The 16475-nt window shown below is 49.4% G+C and overlaps 1 protein-coding gene across 5 annotated transcripts in view; it reads right to left on the bottom strand.

Moving 5' to 3' along the window:
- The window catches only part of NSMF (NMDA receptor synaptonuclear signaling and neuronal migration factor), a 55822-nt gene that overhangs the window by 5329 nt on the left and 34018 nt on the right, over positions 1-16475 (bottom strand). For 3 of the 5 annotated variants that reach the window (XM_076355268.1, XM_076355265.1, XM_076355267.1), the window contains 7 exons: positions 14607-14659; positions 12422-12511; positions 10636-10757; positions 4601-4684; positions 3475-3508; positions 2845-2915; positions 1617-1696 (listed from right to left, as the gene is read on the bottom strand). In XM_076355268.1, the coding sequence (XP_076211383.1) occupies positions 1617-1696; positions 2845-2915; positions 3475-3508; positions 4601-4684; positions 10636-10757; positions 12422-12511; positions 14607-14659 (534 nt within the window). The remainder of the gene's footprint in view (positions 1-1616; positions 1697-2844; positions 2916-3474; positions 3509-4600; positions 4685-10635; positions 10758-12421; positions 12512-14606; positions 14660-16475) is intronic. The other 2 variants (XM_076355269.1, XM_076355266.1) reach the window with 1 other exon arrangement.

The raw sequence follows: 16475 nt of genomic DNA, 5'->3' as shown, positions 1-16475 counted from the left end.
ACATAATTAAAAAAACTCAATCAAACAAAAAACTGTCTCCTCATATGCCTGCACAAGGATGTGTGTGCACACACTGCTCAGAAGGGGCCTGAGGCTTGTAGCATGAGGAGCAAGCTGCTCTGGAAGAGCCATCGGTTCTTAGACAAGGAAGAGCAGGGGCAGAGCAAGGGCCTGAGGAGCAGGTCCAGGTCACGTGGTAGAGAAGGAGGAGCAGCCCATTGAGCCAAGGAAGCTCCAAGGTAAAGAGAAGGGAGCAAAGTCCACCAGGAGTGCTTTTAGACTGACAGTTTTACTAAGCATCCTCTTTTTATAGCAGTTCCCTCCAGTTTCCTCTCTCCCATTTCTATCAACGATTGCCCTTTCTAAATATGAGTGTTATCAGGGCACTGGTTCATATCCAGGGCATGAAATCAGCAGAGAACAGCTGGAGAGGTTGTTCTACACAGCTACAGAGACAACACCAAACCAGGCTGTTCCATGTTAGCCAGTGCTCGGTGCTGCTCACCAGTCAGACCCGCTTTACATTTTGTGACTACTGACCAGGCACACTGTGCCTAAGGGACATGAAATACAACAATATCCCCTGTGCAGTGGGTTAGAGCAGACTTCTGGAGGGCTCTAAAGCCCAGCAGTTCCTCTGTGGGGTCTGCAATCAGATTGCAGTGCAAGCTTTTCTCAGGACTCCCTCCCAGGGATGGTTGGATGGAGACATTCACTTCCAAGCATCCCAGTTTTCAGCTGTGTGTTCACAGCTTTCTGAAGGTTTCTGAATTACCAACTTCGGACCACCTATGCCTGGAAGGCGTTCAGAAGCATGTATGTGCACACATGCCTAAGAATTTTATTGACAGTGTTTATGCCAGAGCATGAGAGCGCTGAACAGATGTTGATTTTAATACTCAGTTCTCATGCCAACAAAAAGTTGTGTAGAAACAGGTTGGTATGCATCCTCTCCCCCACAACGAAGCACTGTTAGCCAAGTAGGTTTGAGCCAGCACAAGCGAGCAGGCAGCAAAACAGGCGAAGCTTAACTCTCTGCAAGGAGAAGCAAAATTGCCTCAGCAGCAACCCTGGCTGACAGGCTGGCATGTTAGTGAAAACCCTCCTCAGTAACGTGCTGGACTTTGAGCAGGCTTTGCAGAGACAAATTCCATTTCCCCCTGCAATTAGGAGGGCAGTTACTGGAGACAGCTGTGGGGGGAATGGTTAGGATTTCTGCCACTAGTCGCCTGCTTAGCCACTTCTGAGCAACAGAGGCACGAGGTGCATGTTCTGGTTTCTGGTCAGCAAAGCCTGTGTTACGAGAGGAGATATTTTTTTTTTTCCTCTTTTGATAGTCTCTAGTCCGGAGAGACACTAAACAGCAGATAAAAGCATAAATCTCCTGGTGACCTGTCACAGGGCCACACCACCCCAGGGATGAGCTCGGCTCTGTCATCTTTGCAACCCCCCGTGAAGGAGCTTAAGCTGCTATTAGGTCCTCCTTCAGCCTCCTCTTCCCCTGACCAAGCCACCCCAGCTCCCTCCACCTCTTCTTCTAGGCCATGTGCTATAAACATTGAGCAAACCGAGCAGAAAAATGCTACGCGAGTCCAGAACATAACGCAGCCACTCACAGGATCATATCTTCCTCCTTCTCCACTTTTGCAAAAGTGGCAACTTTGTTCTTTAACAAGTATAAGTGACCAGGACCTCCCTGCAAGAGAGAGACAGACAAATGCAAACCACTTTGCACAGGCCCTGAAGAAACAAACCCTGGATGTGTTTCTTGTCCTGCACAGCCATACCCAGAAGTGCCACGAGGGAGCAGAGCAGACACGCCAGCCTGGCACGGCTGTTACAACCTCCATAGCAGACACTACAGGCACTTGCCAAGGAAATATTCACGTACGGGGAGTATGTTGGGGGTTGGATTCTCCAGTTTTTACTGTTATATACCCACCTCACTCTAGAAAAGCACAATAATAGACAAAAATCTTCATTGTGGGTGGCTGGAGAGTAATAGGGAAGACAAGAAAGTCCCTTTCATTTGGGGATGCTAGGGGACTTGCCGTGGTAGGCAGACGAGAAGCTGAGCAAAGCAGGGATAAGCAGGCAAGACATCACTGTAGAAGAACTGGACTTTCGCAGTAGCAGGCATAAAAAGATTGAGCACAACATCAGGAAAATTAAGAGTTGCAATCTCCAGGTCAGTGTGCTGCAAACCCTGCTATTTTGCAGCATTAGGCGCGTGGGAGGGAGTTCAAGTTAGGTTACCTTCCTAACTTCTCATTTCAAGGTTCCTTGCACGGCTGCCGGGGGAGTCCAAAGCTGACCACCCTGAGGAACAAGAGACTTGGGAAGGAAATCCCCGGGAAGCCCCGGATCCAGCAGGGCCTGAATCTGTCCCACCCACAGCTCGGCAAGCCTGTACCCTGATCCCTCTCCTGCGTAAGCTGGCCTCCAATTCCCAGCTGTGCCATCTGCCGGCCTGATCCACAACACCCACCACTGTCACACTGAAGCTGTATGAAAACTATAACCATCACACTGCAAATGCTTGTTCCTTTCTCTGAAATCCTCCTTTTGAGGTCTGTACTAATGCTGGTTTGCTTGGGTTTCCTTGAAAGCAGCTGAGAAGCAGCCCAGCTCTGGAGTTGGCCACACTAAATCAGAATTTACTTCCTGCTGTCACAGCAACTTGAGACTGCTCATTGTCTGGGGAAATGAGAAGTGAAAGCTGTACACATGCAGTTACTTTACCAGAACCTGACTTTGGAGTATTGGTTCCTCTATGTAATTTTCCCCTGTAGAAAAAGACAAATTTGTAACAAACCACCCAAGTGCTTAACAACTTTCATGTACCTGGCAAAATATCAGCATCTTCCAGATTTTGCAGCCTTTCCGATAAATGTTAAGCTTCTTCTCTATTTCCTCTGCAAAAAACACGTTGGAAAAGATGAACCATGGAGGAAGTTAAAAATTCATCTTATTCTCACTTTAGTCCTGAAGGCAGGAGGCTGAGCTGTGAGAGGTGCTCAGCACCTACATTCCCACTGATGTCAAAGCAAACCCTTTGCTTTCATGCTGTGGAAAGCGGGAAACCCCAGCATATCACAGGGCAGAGAAGGTACGGTGCAGCACCAGACGCTGCTCTATAGTGACCACAGCACAGTAGCAGACCCAGCTGTCCTGACCCTCTGTTAATGCTCCTACTCACCTACAAGGGTACGATGAACAGGTGTCTTTGCTGCCCTGTGCCTCAGCTTCCCTTTCATAAACCGGGAGCTTGGCATAGAAAATGGGCTACAGAAGTGAAGTTTTATTACTGCAGCACATTCAACAGCACCTGACTGACTGTCAGGTGTCACTGGGGTGATAAAAACACCTTTATGAGTGGCAGCTGAGGCACAGGGTAGTGGAGTGACTGTAACCTATTGATCAGTTACATTTGCAACGGGCAGGAGTTAAGAAAAGGAAATAACACTCACGTACCTAGGATGTCATCAAAGGTGGCATGTTCATGGTCCTGGAAACCAAGAGAGAAGACATATCAAGGTTCACTGTCACTACACCAGCTCCCATGACATTATTATAGTCTCGAATATTGCACACAATCCCATTCCCAGGCAAACATGCTCTAAGAGCACAATTATACCCGCTGATGGCTTCTAGTCACATCACAGTAATTACCACCCCAAAACATGTCTCAGCAAAGAAGCTGAAGACTGAATGGTCCATGAAGACCAAGTCCATCCAAAGGCTTGAAGATGAATCCTGCAGACAAGTCCAAAGCACATACCATCAGATGTAGTCAGCATCAGCAATGCGTATTTGCCTCTTGGCCCATGTTTTGTAGCCAGCCTCTGACTTCACACGCGTCTAAGCTGGCTAACAAACAGCCACGCTCCCAACACATCTGCCTCTGGCATAGCAGGGTCATCAGGACAACCGTACAACTCTCAAAGGAAGAGAGAGGCAGCAAAGCTAAACCCCCCAGCAGCACTGCCTGCTGCACATGGAGACTGCATTTTCTGGGCTGTCAGTCCAACCCTTCCCTTTCAAATTAAGTGAATATAAAGTGATTAGGAAAAAGAGACCCACGACTCCTTGCTGGTGTTTCAGACACCTGCTCAGGCAGGACTCCTAGTGAAAAATCAAGGTTAAATTCATGACTGACAGGGATGCACCACTGTACATAGGGTGATGGGGTTCACGGTCCACTGCAGAGCTCTGAGGTCCTGCTCATTCTGTCTAAGGATGAGCGTAAGGAGGAGCCCTAAGCCTGGCAACACGCGGCTCTGCTTGTGTGCTCAGGCCTGCCCTGCCTTCCCTTGTTAACCTTCCCAGGCTGCCTGGCTGTGCCTGCATAGTCTGGCAGCCCACGTGCAATTTTCACTCCACCTTACTCTTCCACCTAGACCTGAGCCCCCACAAAGCTACCCAGACCCCAAATCTGGGTTCAGCACAGCCCTAGCCCTTTCCTGACAGCTTTTCCAAATCACATCAGTGTTTCAGAATCACCATAACAGGAACTGGGGACAAAAAAAAAAAAAAAAAAAAATTCTCTGTATGAAGCCTGCTCCCACACATCCAGACATAGCAGAAGAGATATACTTACGTAGAGAATGGGGATGATAGAGGGATCGTCCCTGCGGATAATTGTCGGGACATACTCTGCTTTGGGCACCTTGGAAGAAATGAGCTGGAAGGGGAAGAAAAAAAAAAGTGCAACAGGATGAGGAGAAGCCAGTAAAGTCTGGACAGAAGCACAAAGGCCATGAAAACAGTGTCCTGTTCAGTTGCTCTCAGGTGTTACCACAACTAGCAGCTAATCCAGCCTATCTGCATCCCTGTGGGAAGGTCCTCCAAGCCTTTGGTCCACCACAGAGCATCCCCAGGCCTGCCAAGTACCCCCATGTGTCACAGTCTCCCCGACCCCCAACAAACGAGCACACAACTCTGCCCAAAAGGCAGGACTGACTCTGAGTTGACAGTTTGTAAAGGGGAGACCCGTGTGCACAGAGGATGAAGCAGCTTGTGCATCACCACCAATGGCTGTACCCCAGTAAAGATCGCTTCTGAACAGCCCTCCTCTGTGTGAGGGTCTGTGCTTCTGGCTGCAGAGGACTGTTCAAACTGGCACGCTCAGCTGGCCGGTGGTGGGACGGCTGCATGCCTTAAGAGGAACCAGCCAAGGGATAAAATGGCATCAGGCACAGGTAGGCACAGAGCCGTAGGATGTCAGGCAGATGCAAGTTGCCTGGCAACTCTGGCTGAAGCTTCAGCCGGCTCCATCAGCGTGACAGCCCAAGAGGATGGGCCTGCCACCAGCACAAGGCAAAGGGCTATGGGAACACGGGCAATTTGGCTATGCTGTGGTTTCAGGCACCTCTGCTCATCGCTGTGAGAGTGGAGCAGGCAGCGGTGCTGGTGGGCCTCTAAGTGCAGCCTGGATTCCAGCTTGGGCTGCCTTCAAAGCCCTCCCTCCTGGCAGGCAGCACATCGCTGCTTCGGCCACATGGGAGTTAATGTAAAGTTTCTGAAGAGGCACAATGTACAGAGTCCAGGGATGGACACTCCTCACCTGAGGAGACACACTGGAGGTGACAAGGGCTGAGCAAACCCAAGTGTTGGTTCCTAGTGTTTGGGTCTCACCTTGGCACTTTGCCCCGAGAGTGCTTCGGGGCTGAGACTGCACAGACAGCCTGGGAACACATACAAAAGCAGACTGTCTCCATGTCCTTCACTCTTCCCAAGTCTTAGCAGGACCCATTCAAACACAGTACTGCTGTGCTGGACTGGCAGTGCTGCCCTGAGAACAAGCTGGAAGCTTGAGACCCCTTTTTGCCCAAGTACTTGTGCATGCAGCCAAAGAAGGGATGTGTCAGAACCTGGTCCTGTCTGCCAAACCCCAAAGAGCAGAGCAGGGGGGAGCACAGGGGGAAGCCTAGCATCAAGGAATGATAAAAGAGCAGAAAGCATCTCAAGGGATGACATATGGCTCCTGTCCTGGTTTCAGCTGGGATAGAGTTAATTTTCTTCCTAGTAGCTGGTACAGTGCTGTGTTTTGGATTTAGGATGAGAATAATGTTGATAACACACCGATGTTTTAGTTGTTGCTGAGCAGTGCTTACACTAGTCAAGGACTTTTCAGCTTCCCATGCTCCACCGACTGAGCAGGCTGGAGGTGCACGAGAAGCTGGGAGGGGGCACAGCCAGGACAGCTGACCCCAACTGGCCAAAGGGACATTCCATACCATGGGACGTCATGCGCAGTACATAAACTGGGGAAAGCTGGCCGGGGGGGGCCGCTGCTCGGGGACTGGCTGGGCATCGGTCAGCGGGTGGTGAGCAATTGCATCGTGCATCACTTGCTTTGTATATTAATTATTATTATTTTATTCTATTTCAATTATTAAACTGTTTTTATCTCAACCCACGAGTTTTCTCACTTTTACTCTTCCAATTCTCTCCCCCATCCCACCGGGGGGCGGGGGTGGGTGGGGAGTGAGCGAGCGGCTGGGTGGTGCTCAGTTGCTGACTGAGGTTAAACCACGACAGTCCTTTTTGGCGCCCAACGTGGGGCACGAAGGGTTTAAGATAACAACAGATTAACCAGAGCGCACTAAGGAATTTATATCTGTTAACAGTTGCGGGTCACAATGTTGGTTCATCTGTTCTTGATATTGGTTTGTCTAATCTGCATCATGCTCTTTTTTTTGCTGTACGTGTTAGAGATTGGTGTTGGGTTTTGCAGTTTGCTGTGGTCTGCAGTGATTAGTGATGTTTTGCCTGGGAGGTTTGTTATTAAAACACTGGCCTTGAGCTTAACCTGGTATTTCAGCTTTGTACTGAAGCCATTACTGTACTTCGGGTACCACTTTGTGGAGACAATTAGCAATTACAGTCCTTCCTCTGAGAGGTTTTTCACGGAGGAAATACAGAATGGCAGCGTCGCTACCTTCTTCTGTGATGTTTCCTCCTTCGTTACAGTAACTTTTCAGTATCTTGAACATCCTTGGGTAGTTAAGATACTTCTATTGGTATCTCTTGGGAATATTGTTTCGGTTTTGTCTAAGGTTAATAAGCAATTTAAGAGTATCGTCCAGAGATCTGCCCCAAGGCTGGATAGTTATGAGTGGCAGGGTGTGTGGGATAGCATGGGCAAGTACCCAGGCCAGTGGGCACCCCCAGTGTTTTGGAACTTCACCCCTGAGCAAGTGCAGAATCCTGAAAAATTAGTGGAATATTTGGAAAAAGTATGCTGTCACCCTGGCAACTCCAGAGAGACGCAGATCACTGTAACGTGCTGGGGCCTGGCCCATGCCTACCGAGCCCTGTTCAACACCATTCAGTGCCCTCAAAGGGAAGAGAAGGTCTCTGGATTTGACGGTTAAACAACACGCACTGCGGCCACTCCGATCCTGGCGACAGGCCCTGCGGCTGAACCAAAGAGCCAACCTGTGCCAGTATCAGTCGCCCCTGTACAGAAGAAGAAATCTTGGAAGCAGAAGTCGGCTCGTTTAGTAAGGGAGGAAGAAGCTTCTTTTAAAAGGGAGCCAGAGGAAGAAGTGTACGAGACAGGCTACCCTGGAGAAGGGCCATCATGAGAACAGGAGGAGGAGGGCTGGCCACTGCTCAGGGAGGAAGAAGAGGAAGAACTCATAAACAAGGCAGTAACCACCCGATCTCTATCCCTGAGTGAGCTGCAAGATATATGAAGAGATTTTAGCTGTCATCCAGGCGAGCATATTGTCACCTGGCTGCTCCGATGCTGGGATAATGGGGCCAGTAGCCTGGAATTAGAGGGTAGGGAAGCCAAGCAGCTGGGATCCCTTTCTAGGGAAGGGGGCATTGACAAAGCAATTGGAAAAGGGACACAAGTCCTCAGCCTTTGGAGGCGACTCTTGTCAAGAGTGAAGGAAAGGTATCCCTTCAAGGAAGATGTTATATGTCGCCCAGGCAAGTGGGCCACCATGGAGAAGGGTATCCAGTACCTGAGGGAATTAGCTGTGCTGGAGGTGATTTATGGTGACCTGAGCAATGAACAGCTATCCAAAGATCCAGATGAAGTCAAGTGCATGCGACCCATGTGGCGGAAGTTTGTAAGGAGCGCACCATCGTCATATGCCAACTCATTGGCAGTGATGACCTGGAAGGATGGAGAGGGACAAACGGTGGATGAACTGGCTGGCCAACTCTGGCAATACGAAGGAAGTCTCTCTTCCTCCCTTGTCTCAGCTGTGGACAAACTGTCCCAGGAGGTCCAGCATCTCAGAGAGGATAGGTCCTACTCCCCACCTGTACGGACCAGTATCTCGGCTATTAGGAGTCAGTGTTCTTTTGCTCAAGAGAGAGGATCTAAAGGGTACACACCACGGGGCACCCTACGGTTCTACCTGCGTGACCACGGAGAGGACATGAGGAAGTGGGATGGAAAACCTACCTCAGCTCTAGGGGCATGGGTACGTGAATTGCAAGGGAAAACAACCACAAAAGGGGGTTCTTCCAGGAAAATTGCTGCTCCAGTTTCCAGTGGGCAGTTCCCCAGACAGAGTAGAAGGGCTGATCTTACTTCTGATCTTAACGAAGAGACTTCTGACTCGTATTTACAGGAAATGAGAAATGAATACTATGACGAGGACTAGAGGGGCCCTGCCTCCAGCCAGGGGGAGGAAAGGGACAGCCGGGTTTACTGGACTGTGTGGATTCAGTGGCCTGGCACATCGGACCCACAGGAGTATAAGGCTCTAGTGGACACCGGTGCACAGTGTACCCTAATGCCATCAAGCTACAGAGTGGCAGAACCCATCTGTATTTCTGGGGTGATGGGGGGATGCCAACAGCTAACTGTATTGGAAGCTGAAGTAAGTCTAACTGGGAATGAGTGGCAAAAGCACCCCACTGTGACTGGCCAGAAGCTCCGTGCATCCTTGGCATAGACTACCTCAGGAGAGGGTATTTCAAGGACCCAAAAGGGTACCGGTGGGCTTTTGGTATAGCCGCCTTGGAGACAGAAGAAATTAAACAGCTGTCCACCTTGCCTGGTCTCTCAGAGGACCCTTCTGTTGTGGGGTTGCTGAAGGTTGAAGACCAACAGGTGCCAATCGCTACCACAGCGGTGCACCGGCGGCAATATCGCACCAACTGAGACTCCCTGATTCTCATCCATAAGCTGATTCGTCGACTGGAGAGCCAAGGAGTGATCAGCAAGACTCGCTCACCCTTTAACAGTCCCATATGGCCAGTGCGGAAGTCTAATGGAGAGAGGAGACTAACAGTAGACTATCGTAGCCTGAATGAAGTCATGCCGCCGCTGAGTGCTGCCGTGCCGGACATGCTAGAACCTCAATACGAACTGGAGTTAAAGGCAGCCAAGTGGTGTGCCACAATTGATATCACTAATGCGTTTTTCTCAATCCCTTTGGCAGCAGAGTGCAGGCCACAGTTTGCTTTCACTTGGAGGGGCGTCCAGTACACCTGGAACCGACTGCCCCAAGGGTGGAAACACAGCCCCACCATTTGCCATGGACTAAATGAACTCAACGAACATTTGAGAGGGATGGCCCATAGACTAAGGGAATGATATCTGTGTGTGTGTGTGTATATCTATCTATCTATCTATCTATATCTATCTCAAAAAACAGGAAAAGGAGTGGTGATTAATGGAAATGTATTGGAAAGTGGGGGACCTGGGCATGACATAGATAGTATAGAATAAGGGGTGGATACTGTCCTGGTTTTGGCTGGGATAGAGTTAATTTTCTTCCTAGTAGCTGGCACAGTGCTGTGTTTTGGATTTAGCATGAGAACAATGTGATAACACACTGATGTTTTAGCTGTTGCTGAGCAGTGCTTACACTAGTCAAGGACTTTTCAGCTTCCCATGCTCTACCGACTGAGAAGGCTGGAGGTGCACAAGAAGCTGGGAGGGGGCACGGCCAGGACAGCTGACCCCAACTGGCCAAAGGGACATTCCATACCATGGGACGTCATGCTCAGTACATAAACTGGGGGAAGCTGGCCAGGGGGGGCCGCTGATCAGGGACTGGCTGGGCATCGTTTGGCGGGTGGTGAGCAATTGCATCGTGCATCACTTGCTTTGTATATTATTATTATTAGGATTTTATTCCATTTCAATTATTAAACCTTTTATCTCAACCCACGAGTTTTCTCACTTTTACTCTTCCAATTCTCTCCCCCATCCCACCGGGGGGCGGGGGGTGGGGGGGTGAGCGAGCAGCTGCGTGGTGCTCAGTTGCTGACTGAGGTTAAACCATGACAGCTCCAAAGTAAATCAGGCAAGTAACAACAGGAGGGAGTGACTGCTGGGACTGGGGACTCAGGTCTCTATTGTCAGGGTTATCGAGACTCAGGCTAACTCGATTCAGTGTTGGTGACAGTCCTGCTCTGATTTGGGGTTGGACTACAGGTCCTTCCACTTCTAGTTTTCTTTCAACACATTATCCCCAGCAATAACAGATGCTGAATACCATGTCATGTCTTGGCTGACCTCTGAGTGACCTTCATACACACCTGAAGAGTTGCCTATACAAAAGACTTGCCTCTTCTCATGAAGATCCTAAACTTAGTTGCTCTGAAAGGACAGACAGAGCCTGAGTAGATACAGGTAGCTGAGTTGGAAACCCTCACCATTATTTTTGGTGGAATAAAGTCTTCTCCATCACATGCCATGGCTTCAAGTTCCTTTTCTGCTTCCCAGTTCAAGTCAAAGTCACCATCCAAAGTGCCGCAGGAATCCTGAAGGTCATGGCCTGCCAGAACACAGTGTACATTACAACGGCAGAACAGCTTGCTTTCCCCACTCAATCCTCTCTGGCAGCTACCTCGCAAGAGGTACCACAAGCCATGAGACCTGTGCCCTCCTTTCTTCCACAGAGCGACAGACACCACACTTTGGGGCTGGTGTCTCTAAACAGACAAACACTTAACGAATGAAGAATGCACACACAGAGCCCAATACCACATATCACATAACTTTTCGTCACTCTCACAGTCACCAAGTTTAGCTTTCAAATGCTAGTTCACAACAGTCACCCTGTCATTTCAGAAATGGAGAAGGAGACAGAACGCAGACAGACTCTCTACACTTTAACACTGCCAAGCTGATGAGCAGAAGTCCAAAGACTTCAAAGCTGGTCTCCTTGTAATAATTACTGCGCTATGTCTTCTGAGTGACTATAAAGAAACTCTGCCTTGTTGTTCAAACAGATCCTGGCAGAGAAGTCCCAGAGCGTGAGGACAGCCGTAGCAAACACAGTAGTATTGCAACAGTATACTTGAATTTGCTCTCCAAATTGACCTTACCTGTTGGCCTTCAATGCCTCCTGGGGAAAAAAACATCTGGAAGGAATATAATTGACCATTAAAGGTTAAATATAGAGATGATTCCCTGAAGCCAGGGACTGAGGAAAGAGAACCGAGATGCCTCTATTTGTGCCTTTTGGGATGTCCGACTGTCACTGGGCAGTGCCTGGAGCCTGTCTGAATCATGTCTTTTCCATTTGCCTCTGAGTTAGCTGAGGGAGCGGGGAGAAATCACACTGCAAAGGAACAATCGGGTCATGTTTTGAATGTGGCCTTTCACGCATCTCCCCCTACAACCTGGTACGGTGTCTTCTACAGCTAGGAGGGCTGGATCTCATGCTTACCTGGCAGGTCAGTTCATTTCATTAGCGAAATTCATTCACAACACAACCCATTTCAACATGGGCAAACTCATATCCACCAAGTCCCTTGCCTACAGGATTTCAATAAAATCTGGGTAAAACAGCCACTCCCTTTATAAAAAGACAGTGGGAAGATGCTGGCATTTCCTCCTGTAAATTAACACAACAGCATCTCAGTCCCCACAAGCAGAACATCGCAGCATTAATGGGGAATCCCAGAGGAATTCCTGGCAGCCCAAACGAAGATCAGATTGCCCCAAGCTATCATCTGTGCAGCCAGCACGGCCAGGAAATCAAAGCTACATCTCATGGAGCGCTGCAGCTGTGCTCTGGAGCTATTCTAGCCTAGGAAAGAGCTCAGAAGGGGCTCTTGCACAGGAAGCCAGGCAGGTTAGCCCCACTATGGTGAACGTAGCCTTGGACTGGTGTGCTTCCAGGTAGGTTGTTTTGGTCCCAAGCGAATAAGGGAGGATGGGAACAGAGGGCTGTAAGAGAGCTGTACCACTGGGTATCCTTTGGCAACTGCACAATAACATGAGGTTAGATGAGTTGTGCTCTACAAATAAATATAGGTACACACAGATGAACAGGTGCATATACCTGGAGTGTTACTTGCTCAGATCTTATGAAACTAAAAGGATCACAGATGGGACAAAAGGGCACAGAGGAGTTACTCCAGTGGGACTCCAGTCAACACCTCAGCTGGAGGGTTTGGCCACAGGAGGAAGCTCAATGGACTCAGAACTCACTTTCTCGAGAGTCATGGAAGGAATCAGCTTTGATGGGAGTCGGGTCACTCCAGGACCTGCTGAAGCTCCTCTCACGCCGTTCGGCAAATGCTAGGATAAAACCAAAGCATGACATTAACAGACTCCAAAGCCACCTCTGTTGCTGCCAGCAAAACAAAACATCCAGTAGATTTCCACCAAAGCTACACAACGCAGACTCCCCTATGCTTGTTCTTCCACTTGCCAAATGTGAGTCCTTTCCGCACAGCAAACAACAGTCTATCATCTTCTGGCAGAAGAAAAAGTGCCCACTTTCTGAGCAGGACCATTACGGGGTATGTAACACAGAAAAAGGAGGACACTTGATGGTCTCTCCTTAAATGCACACTGCTCAAACCTCAATTTAATCAAAGCTATTCCAGTGTCCCATTGTAAATGCTCTGACTCAAAGGCCTCACACAAAGATGTACTCAACAGCTAATGACACATACATGACCAGAAGAAGGCAGTAGTTCTGCAGTCAGTTCTCCCTTCACATCTGTTTTTGGGCAGGCACTCTCTTCATGTTCTAGTGACATCCCAATCACAGCTGGACCAAACAGAGAGGGGGCCCCTGGAAAGCTCACACTTTCTAAATTTTGTTCCAAAAGAAGAAATCCTTCAGTTTTTGCTTGCCTGCACTCTGCTGAGCGCACCCCTCTGCTTTTTTTTGCCTTTTTTTTTTTTTCTCCTTCCAAGGGGCATTATATTGTTTGTACTGGCATTTCCCAAGTGGAATCCAGGGAGCTTGGTCCAGCTGGCTGCACCACAGGCAAATTCCTGGGAACTGCCAACCACAATGTCTGACTTGGCAAGTGCATGTGAGAGCCATTATGCCCAGATTAACAGCCACTTATAGCCACTACTATCTATTTCTGGTAGCAGATGGAACAAGTTTGCTGCAACGTATCTAGTAACAGCATCTCATGTCAGCGGTACAGGAATTCACTGCAGATTTGCATCACAAGAGCTGAGAAGCAACCTGTCCTCTGCTGCAGTGTGTCCAAGTGTGGGTGTCCAGGGAGACAAATCACATAGGAAGTTCTTCAGGTGATCTCCATCCTCAGCTTTCATTTAAAACCAGGCATTTAGCTATTGTGCACACGAAGAAAGCTTTAAAAACATGACCCGAGAGTTACCAAGGCAGAGAGGCATGCCTGAACTTCCAGATAGCTCTAGTGGGAGGTGAGTCCTGTTCATTTCAGGCAGTGCTAACTCAGATGCCAATAAAGACACTTTAAAGGGCAATGCTGTTTGCTGTTCACTTCCCAGAGCATATGAGAAAGGAGAGGAAAGAATGCATGTTCAACTCAGCAACGCTTTGCTGTGGGCAGCCTGTACATGATGCCTGGCCAGGGAGTGGGAAGAACAAGGTGTTTCCTCTTCTGGAGCAATCCTTAGCTCTCAAGAGCTGGTTACACCATTCTCAGCCCATTTCACAGCGATAAGGGAGCTGTCCCAACCAAGTTATGGAGGAGTGCTGCCTTCCTCAGGGAAAGGGAACTGCCGTTTCCCAGGCCTAAGAGGTGATTTCTTCCCCAGTGAGGCATAACACTCCCTTATTTCCCCCTTGCTCCAATCTCTTCCCTGTTCCTCTTCTTCCTCCCTTCCACCGTCCTCTCAGCTCCCACCGGACAACTTTCCACCAGGTCCTGCTGCGGAGATGGCAGTGGGACAGGGGAGGAGACAAGAGAAAGCCGCCAGTCCGTGTGGCACATGAAGCACCGACTGTCCCCAGGGAGCCACAGCTGGTCCGCAGCTTCAGTAAGAGGCCAGGCAGCCCTAGCCAGCTCTGCTGAACTCTCAGCTCTGGTTCTCCTCACAAGCGTCTATGCTGCTGATCACTGAAAACCACATGCACATGGGACAAGGACCCTGCAGCTCTCCTTCCACTCCTCACACTGAGGCCACAAAGATCTCCCACGGCCAAGGCAGAGGGTCCTCGGAAATAGCTTAAAGGCTGCTTGCAGACATCTGTGTGTCCTGGAGACTTGCAACAACCTGGCCTTCTTTTTTGTAGGGTAAAATGGCATCAGCAGGTCAAATCCGTTCTCCGGCCCAATGCTAGGTCCTTTCTACCCGCATCTGCACGCAACATAGGGTTCCCCATGTCCCACCGGCACAAACCCCAACTCCTCACAGTCACATCTTACAGGTGCTCACTTACTTTGTGCTTTAACCCTTCGGCTCCCCACCATGCGGAGGTGCTTCCGAAAATTCCTGAAAGAAAGGCCAAACAAAACCTCTGAGAAAGGTAATATGAAGCAATACCTGGGCCCAGCAGGACTGAAAAAAATGGGAGGAAAAAAAATAAAATTGGGAAGACGGTGCATTTTCTTCTGGGCATTCCAAAGCTCGAGAGCAGGTTCCCAGCCTGCACCTATTCAGTGCTGCAAATAGTTACGTTTGTCAAGAGTGTGGCTGTTTCTTCTGAACTCCCTGGGCTGGTGGTACAGGGCAAGTGAGGTCCTACATGGCAGTCCCCTTCTCACGGCCTGCTTTCACTTTCCTACGACTAAGGCACCTGTGCTGTAACTTTGCTGAAGACACTGCCACTGCCCATGCTGGCAATGCTCCCTCTTCTCCTGGTAAGCAGCAGTAACTGCTCCCCTCTCTCCTTTCTTCCACACGTGCTTCAGCAGGGAAGTGGGGTACCCAGGCTCTGCCATACTAGGCAGCATGCACACACCATGCCCATGGCTGTGCTCATTCCCAAACACATTCACAGCAGCTGTTAAAATCCCACCTGTGCTGTTAGCAACCATGCAGCCCGTACTGCTCTCCAGGGCAAAGAGCTGGGAAAGACTGAAGCAGCTTCTTCCTTCTCAGATAACGCTGTTCGGTAAGGCTGACTGTCCTCATGGGCCTGCTCTCTGCTAACGCTGCCTGCCCAACCACATGCTTCCCTGCCCAGGACTCACAGGCAGAGTTCAGTGGGGCTGCAGAGTACACAGCTCCAGAGGCAAGTCCACCAGAGGGTAAGCTTCGGGGAGCAGTTACACTCCGTAGTCAGGTCTGCGTAAAACAGACTGTCCTGGCCACTCCTGAGAGACCATGGCAAAAGGACTCTTTGTCCAGCCCCTCCGAGTGCAAGGGACCTGTTTCCCTTAGTTTCTCATCACTCACCTAGACAGGAACCAAACAGGACAGGAACCAAACAGGACACCAGAAGAGACACAGGGAAGAAACAGCATGTGGACTATCAAGAAAAGTGTCACCCCTTGGTGAACCCTACTTAGTCAGGGTGACTTCACTCTGCAGTGCAGCCCCCATGGCCCCAGGGATGTCAGTGAGCCTGTGTACCAGCAGCCTGCATGGAGTGGGGGAGCCTTCCTAGATTCCTTTCTGCCCCACCAACATGCACCACAGACATCAAGCAACAGAGACTACTGCTGGTGAAACGGGTAAAATGACAAGTCATCTGGCTCACACACAAGTTAGTGGGATGAGTAAGGACATGTTACAACCATGCAGATGCTTTAGCAAACTAATTGGACTAGAAGACACTTCCAGCACTGACATGAAGTTGTTCAAAGAAAGTCAGATACGTCTACTCCTATACAGAGAGATCAACACAAACGCAGCCCTTGTGGGAGAGCACTTAACCCACGCCACCTTCTGCACTGTCCCCGACTTTGGCCTTGGATCCCATGTTGTCATCACGATCCAAATTCAGCAGCTCAAGAAGGAAAACTAGCAGCTGGGTAGTGAAGCTGGGAGCAACATTATTCCATGACAAATTTCCATCTGCACTTGGGCTATTAATGTTATTTTCCAAAGATTTATTTTAGTTCTACTTGGGTACATGAAGATTCACTGCTGTGGATCAGACAGCTGCCCCCTTTAGACTAGTAACTAAAACAATTCACTTCACTAACACATGCTGGACTGGCTTTATGTGCAAAGCCTTCTGGGGTGCGTGATGACTGATAACGTGGGCTGTCTTACTGTGCATTAAATTCAAATCCAAATAAATACAATATTTTAAGGGAACCAGGGTCGTTCTTTACACAGAAAGGTCTTAGATGTATGTTGT

Source organism: Aptenodytes patagonicus, chromosome 18 (genome assembly GCF_965638725.1).
Source record: "Aptenodytes patagonicus chromosome 18, bAptPat1.pri.cur, whole genome shotgun sequence".
NCBI classification, from domain to species: Eukaryota; Metazoa; Chordata; class Aves; order Sphenisciformes; family Spheniscidae; genus Aptenodytes; species Aptenodytes patagonicus.
Note: the sequence above shows the minus strand (reverse complement) of the source record. Positions and strands in the feature narration are given on the sequence as shown.